General features: G+C 26.7%; 1 protein-coding gene across 7 annotated transcripts in view; it reads left to right on the top strand.

Annotated features, from left to right (window-relative positions):
• Positions 1–8,935, top strand: part of LOC111680497 (epsin-1) — a 16,558-nt gene extending 7,623 nt beyond the window's left edge. For 2 of the 7 annotated variants that reach the window (XM_046951408.1, XM_046951409.1), the window contains exons 2-9: positions 1,296–1,384; positions 1,452–2,119; positions 2,184–2,853; positions 3,146–3,251; positions 3,327–3,580; positions 3,670–3,768; positions 4,220–5,062; positions 8,517–8,935. In XM_046951408.1, coding sequence (XP_046807364.1) covers positions 1,296–1,384; positions 1,452–2,119; positions 2,184–2,853; positions 3,146–3,251; positions 3,327–3,580; positions 3,670–3,768; positions 4,220–5,062; positions 8,517–8,579 — 2,792 coding nt within the window. In that variant the 3' untranslated portion in view covers positions 8,580–8,935. Of the gene's footprint in view, positions 1–1,295; positions 1,385–1,451; positions 2,120–2,183; positions 2,854–3,145; positions 3,252–3,326; positions 3,581–3,669; positions 3,769–4,219; positions 5,063–8,167; positions 8,210–8,516 lie in introns of those variants that run through there. The other 5 variants (XM_046951410.1, XR_006940977.1, XR_006940978.1 and 2 more) reach the window with 5 other exon arrangements.
• The last annotated feature ends 369 nt before the right edge of the window (positions 8,936–9,304 follow it).

Here is a 9,304-nt window from a genome sequence, read left to right as displayed (position 1 = left end):
GATAGATAGATAGATAGATAGATAGATAGATAGATAGATAGATAGATAGATAAATAGATATATAGATAGATAGATAGATAGATAGATAGATAGATAGATAGATAGATAAATAGATATATAGATAAATAGATATATAGATAGATAGATAGATAGATAGATAGATAGATAGATAGATAGATAGATAGAAAGATAGGAATTTCCTCAAATTTCGTATATTCTATCCAAAAAACACTTTTATGAAAATAAATAAAATTATATTAAAGATTTTATAATAACGCACATTTCGTAGTACGCAGTTGGAAAAAAACTAATTTTCAGTAAATTAAAATCATCGAAATGATATCAACTCAAAATCTTTTTTTGTTTCTAACAAACGTGCATACCTATATATTTAACAACACACATTCAATTAAATATTTACTACACTTCAGCACACAACAAGAAGAACAACACGAAAAGAAAACAAACCACCTTAAATATCCTCCACTGTACACACACACACTACTTAACTATTCTATTTTATTTTTAGCTGATATAAAAGTTATGTTTTTAATTGAAATAATAGTAATAATAAAAGGAAAACAAAGAAACTAACGAAACAGTTTAATTTTCTATTTAAATCTTTATTTTCGTTTGTATTTTTTTGTTTCTAGGATTGGCTGTTGTTATATCGAGTTATTATATACAAAAAGTGCTAACTCAAAATGTTTAGTTTTCAGAAGATTGAAAACAAAACTAATCTTTATCTTTTCAAGATATTTTAATTATAATGTTATGTTAGATTCAGATTTCAAACTCAATCTCTGTTATCGAAAATGCATTCGGAAACGTCATTGAGTTAACACTTTTTGAATATACGTTGTCGTTATTATTATTTTTACAATTATTAAATAGTTTCTTTTCTTCTTCGGTACACACAGAATGGGCAAATACAAATGACGTAAATATACACAAAAGACAAGTAAAAGTCTTCAGTGTCAGATTAGAAACTTGTAAGGCTTGTGTTGTTCCTGTGTAAGCTTTCCAATGTTCTTCCAACTGTCTGTTGCTGCTAGACTTTGATACTTCTTAATAATAATTCTCTTATGTGGTTATAGTTTTTTTTAGACATTTGCTAGGCGAGAACTGTAATACAGCTTACTTTTTTTTACTTTTAACTAAAAAAAAACATAACTTTTATTGAAGTTTTTATAACTAAATAGAAAAAAATATAAAATAATGTATTTTTTATTATTATTTTGTTAACTAAATTAATTAATTTAAAATGTTTTTAATTTCTCTTATCTACTTTAAAGTGCGAAAACATAAAGACGATATGCAAGTCAATGTGGCAGGTTTACGTCGCAATATTAAAAATTTAGCTCACAATTACTCTGATGCTCAGGTATTTGGTTAAGATTTGAGTTTTGAAAATTTTCTTTTAAAAACTCCCGTTCTTTTTCTACATAAAGGTTAAAGTACGTGAGGCTACTTCAAATGATCCATGGGGTCCCTCAGCCACTATAATGGCGGAAATCGCCGAATTAACCAACAATGTGGTGGCCTTTTCTGAAATAATGCAAATGATTTGGAAACGTCTTAATGATCATGGCAAAAATTGGCGTCATGTCTATAAGGCTCTCATACTGTTGGAATATCTTATAAAAACTGGCAATGAAAAAGTCTCCCAACAGTGCAAAGAAAATATATTTGCCATACAAACACTACGTGAATTTACGTATTTTGAGGAGGGCAAAGATCAAGGTACTCATGTAAGGGAAAAGGCTAAACAATTGGTGAATCTTTTGAAGGATGATGAACGCTTAAAGAATGAACGTGTTAAAGCTTTGAAGGCCAAGGAACGTTTTGCTCAATATCCAAGTGGTTTTGGTAGTGATGGTTATATTGATGGTCCTTTGCAACGTGATTTACGTGATATGCCTCCCGGCTGGCAAGAGGAACCAGCCAAACCTGTATCCGAGCTGGAAATGGTACGTCCACAAACTGCGGGCGAAGAAGAATTACAACTACAATTGGCCATGGCCATGTCACGCGAAGAAGCTGAACAGGAAGAGGCTAAACGCCGCAGTGATGATGTTCGTCTACAGTTGGCTTTAAGTCAAAGTGAACAAGATTTTAAGTAAGTTGTTTATTAAAACATTTAGTTTCTATTCAAACTAATTTATTAATTATTTAAATTCTAGGGTGCAAAAACAACACGACGAAGAGCCACAATCACATTTATTGGATCTTTTGGATATACAACTGGGAGCCACTAGCATTTCCAGTCCACCTTTAGGTTTAGCCGCTGGCGGCTTAACCAACAATCCATCAGATCCTTGGGGTACACCAGCACGAGCGGCTAGTCAAATGTCTGATCCTTGGACTGGTACAGCTTCACCACCGGTTGATCCCTGGCAACCAACTGCAGCATCACGTTCCACTCCCCTGGCACAAATGGGAGCCGTAGGCGGCTTAGGCGCCCTCACAATGGCTACCAATGGCACTAATGGCGGTGAAGCTTGGGGTGGTTTGCGTACACAATCACCTTCGGTTACATCGGGTTCCTCCGCCGAAGGCTGGCTACAAACTAATGGTAATACTCAAAATTCCACAAATTTAACAGGCGCTATAGGAGGTGCTGGCGCATCGATCGATCCTTGGCTTTCAAAACAATCAGTTAGTGCGCTGGCAGCGCCTGTCTCTAATTCAGCACCCTTAGATCCATGGTTATCAGAAAATGCTAAACCACCCACTGCAGCTGCTGTTCCTTCAACAACTAAACCATTGATTGATGATCCTTGGGCACCAAAGACATTAACAGCTGGCAATGATGATCCCTGGAAGAATATTGAGAATACAACAGTAGCTAAGGTGAGTTTAAAGAGATTTGTAAAAAAAACTCTATTCATGGAAAATGTTTATAATATTCTCTATTATGGAAAATTTTAAAAAATTTTCTGTTTTCAAAAAAATTTCACTTTTTAAAGAAAATTTTTAAAAATTTCAATATTTAAGGAAATTTTTGAAAAATTTTTTAACTTTTTATAGATTTTTTTTAATTTATGTTTTTTATAGAAATTTTGAAAATTGATTTTCTTATAAAAAGACAAAAGATTTTATTTCAATATTATTAATCTTTTAAATCATTTTAAACTTTTTCCAGAAACCTTCACCTGATATGGACGAATTTGATATAATAACGAATCGTAATAAGACTGGTGATTTATTAACAACTAATGATTCCACAACAAATATCAGTAATAATAATGGTAAGATGATCATCTTCTTTTCACAAATATTTTCTAACATTTTATTGAAATTTCTTTTAAAAATGATCCTTTCAGCTCTACTACTTGATGATTTAGATCCTCTATCCTCGTCAACGTCAACCACAACAAATTCGACTGGAGCAACAGCTAAGAAACCGCTTAAAGATCCACAATCATTTTTGGGTGAAAATTCTGGTTTGGTTAATTTAGATAATTTAATAAAGCCTGCCGTACCACAAACTACAGCAACAAATGCCGCAGCTTATAATCCATTTAGTGATACAGTTATACCACCAAAAACAAATCTATTCCAACAACAGCAACCAGCAGTATGTTTGTTTTTTTTTAGTTTTTTAAAAAATTAAAACAACTTTTGAAATGTTTAGAATATTATATTTAATTGTTTTTCTCTTTTTAGGTGCCGTCCATAAATCAATTAAAACAACAAAGTTTTCAAATGACCATCAATCAAGATCCTTGGGCACCTATTAATAATACAAATGTAGCAGCTTCTCAGGTAAACTTTAGTTTTTAACATTGAATTAAGTTAACAAAACAAATTGTTATAGGGAAAGGGTCAAATTGTTTAAAAACAATTACAATTATGAATAGGATTGTTTTATAATGTTGGTTAGGCCATTACTGGTTTATTTATTTTTTATATTCTTTACTTTTTTTCGTATACTATATACTTTTCTTATTTCTTTGGAAACTTATTTATTTGTTATTTGTTTTCTTTAACTTTTATAATGATTTATTTTTTAATTTATTTTTCCTCTTTTTTTACCAAACTCTACAAAACTTATTGCAAAACATTCTCTCTCTTTCTATCTCTATAAATCTTTACATAATTATACATTTTTTTTATCCTGTGCATTTGTATTATTTTTTTTGTTTTAAATTTTATTATGCATGTTGTTTTATTTTATTTTGTGGTCTGTTTTGTCTACATTTGAAATGTTAAAAAGTTCCTAAATTTGAATACCTCTCCTACTCCTGCTCCTCCTCCTGCCATGCCTCTAAGACCAACTACTTTAAATCTCAATCTAAGCAATAGTTTTTCAAGTCAACCACCCTCATTAAGTGGTTTTAATTTTCCAAATAACACCACCTATCCCTCAACAATGAAACATTCAAAAAGTGATAATACTTTTAAAACAATCTTTCAAACTGACACCGAGGATATAACGACAAATGTTCCCAAAAATTCTCTATATAATTTTACAACTTCTCATACTATTGATAATTTCCGCAGCGACTCATTCAATGATGACAATAGTTTTTTTGATGCTTTCGATGCGTTTAATACACAAAATACCAAAACTATATCCTATTCCTCTTTATATCCTCATGTGGAAATTGTTAATAACAATCAAATGAATAACAAATCACCACCTTCTTCTCCCATACAACAAGAACAACAAGATTTCTTATCGCCCTCATTAGAATCATTTGCACCATATGCACCCCTAAGTCCTTTAACTCCTCAAGAAACACAATTCAATATCAATAATATTTACAATAACAACTACAACAATAATCAATACAACAATCAAAACAACAACAACAATAACAACAATAACAATTCATCAAACATGACATCATGGTCTTCGAATTTAGGCAATAACAATGCGACCAACAAATCTTATGGTCCCAACTATAGTCATGCCCTATCGGCATCCTTGGCTTCCACTCCTGGAGTAACTATAATGCCACTGAATAATAAATCAAGCTCAGCTTCAAATCTATTCAATTATGGCTTTTATAATTCAAATAATGAATTCAATACTACTAATCAATATCAATTGGAAGTGAGTACAACTCTACTACTATTACTATTACTACAACTGCAACTATTACTTTGTAACACTTTAGTTATTGTTGTTATTTCTTTTGTTTTCTAAATTTTATTTTTATTCTTATTCTTGTTTTCCCTATATTTTTTCTTCTTTGTTATTTTTTATTGTTGTTGAGATAATGTTTGCTAGTGAAATTTGTGATTATTTTCTTTTAAATTTTTATAATAAGTTGTTATTTGTTTTTTTGTTATTTTTCTATTCTTTTTTTATATTTAAATTTGTTATTAATTTATTGTTGCTAATTTGTTTTTATACAAAAAAAAAAAAAAAAATGTGTATGTGCAATTGCAAAATAAATTTGTTTTATGAACTTTATCAATTAGATAAGTGTTTATTATCAAAATTATTGTGACGTTAGTTCTGTGTAGATTTAAAGGTGCAGTGAGTGCCACCAAAGTTGTTAATTTCTTCTAATTGACTTGCCCAATTTTTACGTGTTTTATTGTCGATACTTAAACAAATACATATTTTAAAGTTTGTAAAAATTCTTTTTAGACTTAACTTTGAGTCGTTCTTCCCCTTATTAAGATAAATTAGTGAAAACGAAGGAACGAGTAGAACGGAAATTAATGAAATTATTGAATTGATAAAATATCAACTGCGGAAAATTCCCAGTAATATGTTTACAGCTCCTATTATGCATTCTTTGTTAGTAATCTAGCTGTTAATTTTTTACATTTACGTTTATAAAAGAAGACTTTCTTATCTGATTCTGTATATAGCTAAATAATTTATTGCCTTGATTAAAAAAATTCCATTCTTACAGCAAATTTTATATACGAAATATTCGAAATCCAGGAAAAATTATAAAACTTGTTCTAAAAACAACTAGTTCTAGAACTTGCACAAACATAACCACTTTAGATTCTAAAACAACAAGCTGTGAACTAGTGCTGTCGCCATTGCTTCTAGAAAAAGTTCATCGGAACATTGTTGTGGTTCTTAAAAACTTTTAAAAATATTTTACAATAGACTACTTTGAAACTAGTTATACCTTGCTACTACACTAGTTCAGTGGAACGCCTACTAGTTTCGAAACAACTTCTAGGAATAATAAAATTTATAGAAATAGAAAACGCATTCATGTTCATATTCTATTTTTACATAAAATTGGAATATAAGTAAGAATTTAAAGACATCCTTTTTTAAATTGCACTGGGAGATTAGAATGCCAGTAGCTGGTTTTGTATATCTAAAATTATTGTAGGTGCTGTAGAATGATCATGAATTTATATTTTCTTTTTCTTTTTTATAGAAAATTTTTGAAAAAATGTCCTTTTTATAGGAAATTTTCGACAAATTTTCTTTTTATAGAAATTTTCAATAACTTTTCTTTTTATAGAAATTTTTAACTTTACTTTTTATAGGAAACAAATTACCTCATTATAGGAAGTTTTTGAAAATGTCGTTTTTCTATAAATTTTCCTTTTAAGAAATTTCCGACAAATTTTTTTATTTTTATCGGAAATTTTCGACAAATTTTCTTTTTATAGGAAATTTTCAACAAATTAAATTTTTATAGGAAACAAATTACCTTTTTATAGAAAGTTTTTGAAAATGTTTTTTTGGAAAAATTTCCCTTTTTATAGTTGCCTTTTAGATTTTTTTTTAAATTTTAAAGAAATTTTCGACAAATTTCCATTTTGAGAAATTTCCATTAAATTTGCTTTTTGAGAAATATTCGATAAATTTCATTTTTTTATAAGAAATTTTTAAAAACATAATTTTTCTGTAAAAAAAATAATGAAAAATTAGCTTTTTTATAGGAAATTTTTAAATAGTTTCATTTTCAAAAAATTCCCTTTTTACAAGAAAATTTCGAAAAATTTTCTTTTATTACAAAAATTTCCTTTGTAGAAAAGGAAATTTTTAAATATTTCCTTCTAATAGAAGAAATTTTAAAATATCCTTTTTCTATAAAAAATTCCATTTTTATAGGAAATTTTCAAATAGTTTCCTTAATATAGGAATTTTTTTAAAAACTCCCTTTTTTATGTTTAATTTAAAAAAAATCTCTTTTTTTTTAGAAAAATTTTGAAAAATTCCATTTTTTATGGGAAAATTTTCAAAAATTTCCTTCTTTAGGCAATTTTCAAATAACCGTCTTTTATAGAAAATTTACAAACCTTTTTCTAAATTAAAAAAAGTACTTTCCATAGAATTATTTTTTTTTTAATTTTGACAAAATTCTCTATTTATAGACATTTTTTGAAAATTCAATTTCATTAGGATTTTTTTAAAACTTCTCTATTTATGTATATGACTTTTTTTTAAGAATTCCCTTTTTTTCAAAAAAAAAAAAAAAAAAAAAAAAATTCTGAAAATTCTATCCTAATGGCAAATTTCCGAAATATTATTTTAAATTTATTTTACTTAATTTTTTTTAATTCTGTTTTTTGAAAATATTTAATTAATTCCATCTATTTACAACAATTTTTTAAATCTTATGGAAAATTATCTGGAAAAAAATTTTAAAAAGCTAATTTTTGAAAAATTACTATTTGTATGAATTTTTTTTTGTAAAATTCCCTTTTATTAGGAAATTTTTGAAAAATTTCTTATCTATAGGAAATCTTCGACGAATTTCTGTTTTTTTTTCGAAATTTTACACGATATTATACAAAAAAAGGTTTATTTTTGTATTGTCTTTTAATATGAAACTTTTAAGTTAAAAAAATAAAATTTTGCACAATTTCATTACTTTAAGAAACTTTTTTTTCAAATTCTCACTTTTAGAGATTCTACTTTGTCTCTCTTTTTTCAGAAAACTTTCAAAAAAATTGTCCATTTAAGAAAAATGTCTAGTTGAATCTGAGTGATTTTTAATACTTGTGAAATGTTTGTTTTTAAAATTTCCAAAAAAAAAAAAATGTTTGCGTCTGCTTGCAAATAAAGTTTTAATAATAAATTAATATTGTTAATAAAGCTTAAATAAAAACAACAAAATAAATTTTAATTAAAACAAAATTTATGCTATATTTAATACAACTAATGCTGATCTTAATGAATGTAATGCTAATAATATTTAATATTAAATTGCAATTTTATATCTTGTAGCCAACAATGGAAGCTTGGACGCTTAAATAAAAAAAAAACTGGGTAAAAATAATTAAAAAAATCTTATTATTAACTATAATACTACTTACTACTTTATAAATTCTATTCTGCTCTAAATTTGATTATTTTTTTTGTTCGTACTAACCAAAATGTAGTTTTAGTAAAACTAAAAGTCTTAAGCAGATAATTAGTATATGATTGGTGTAGATGTGTATATATATTTTTTCTATTTCTCTACAAAATTTGTAAACAAATTTGCATGCTATACAAATATTTTTTATTTCTTTTTTTAATGAAATTTTTAAAATTTTTATTCAACTTAATTTTCTTATATAATTTCTCTTTCTAGAACAACAATAACATGCCTTGGATGAAACCGGAAGCAACAGCATCGAATCCATTTTTGTCATAAACAATATAACAAAAGAAGCGATAAATTCAAAAAAAAAAAAAAAAATATTTATATAATTTTGTTTATTATTTTTTTCTATAAATTAAGTCGATAAATTATATATAATTTTTCCTAGTTGAACAAATTAATTACAACAAGTAAACAAAAATCAACATGTTTTAAATTTTTGGAAAATAATTTATACACACTTATACACACACATAAATGCCTATAAATAAATTATTTAAAAAAAATAAGAAAAACGATAAAAGATAAAAAAGAAACACAAAAATTAATTCAATAATATTTTTTATGTAAATGTAGATTAAAACAAGGATGATGAGATGATGATAAGAAAAAAAAAAACGATTATAAATTAATTCATTTTTTTTAATCTTTAAGTATTATAATTGTAATAAATATGAGAAAAAAATGCTTTCAAAAAAGTAAAATTTCAATTACAATTATTTCGACAAATAATATTAAAGGGGAAACTAATGTACTCTGCACAGTAAGGAGACGATGGCAATATATGTTTGTATATAGGAAAAGCCTAGATTTTTAACTTTCTCTCTTGTAACACATACTAAATGTATAATTTTCATGACCTTATTTAGGTCAGTTTTAAAAAAGTTTACATTTTAAATAAGTTTTTTTTTCTTCTTTTCTATAAGTAAACCTAAAAAATTTATACCCTTCTGGGCAATTTAAATTATCTAATTTTATGTTTTAGTGAACCCAAGAAG

This window comes from Lucilia cuprina, chromosome 5 (assembly GCF_022045245.1).
Source record: "Lucilia cuprina isolate Lc7/37 chromosome 5, ASM2204524v1, whole genome shotgun sequence".
In the NCBI taxonomy this organism is placed as follows: Eukaryota; Metazoa; Arthropoda; class Insecta; order Diptera; family Calliphoridae; genus Lucilia; species Lucilia cuprina.
Note: the sequence above shows the minus strand (reverse complement) of the source record. Positions and strands in the feature narration are given on the sequence as shown.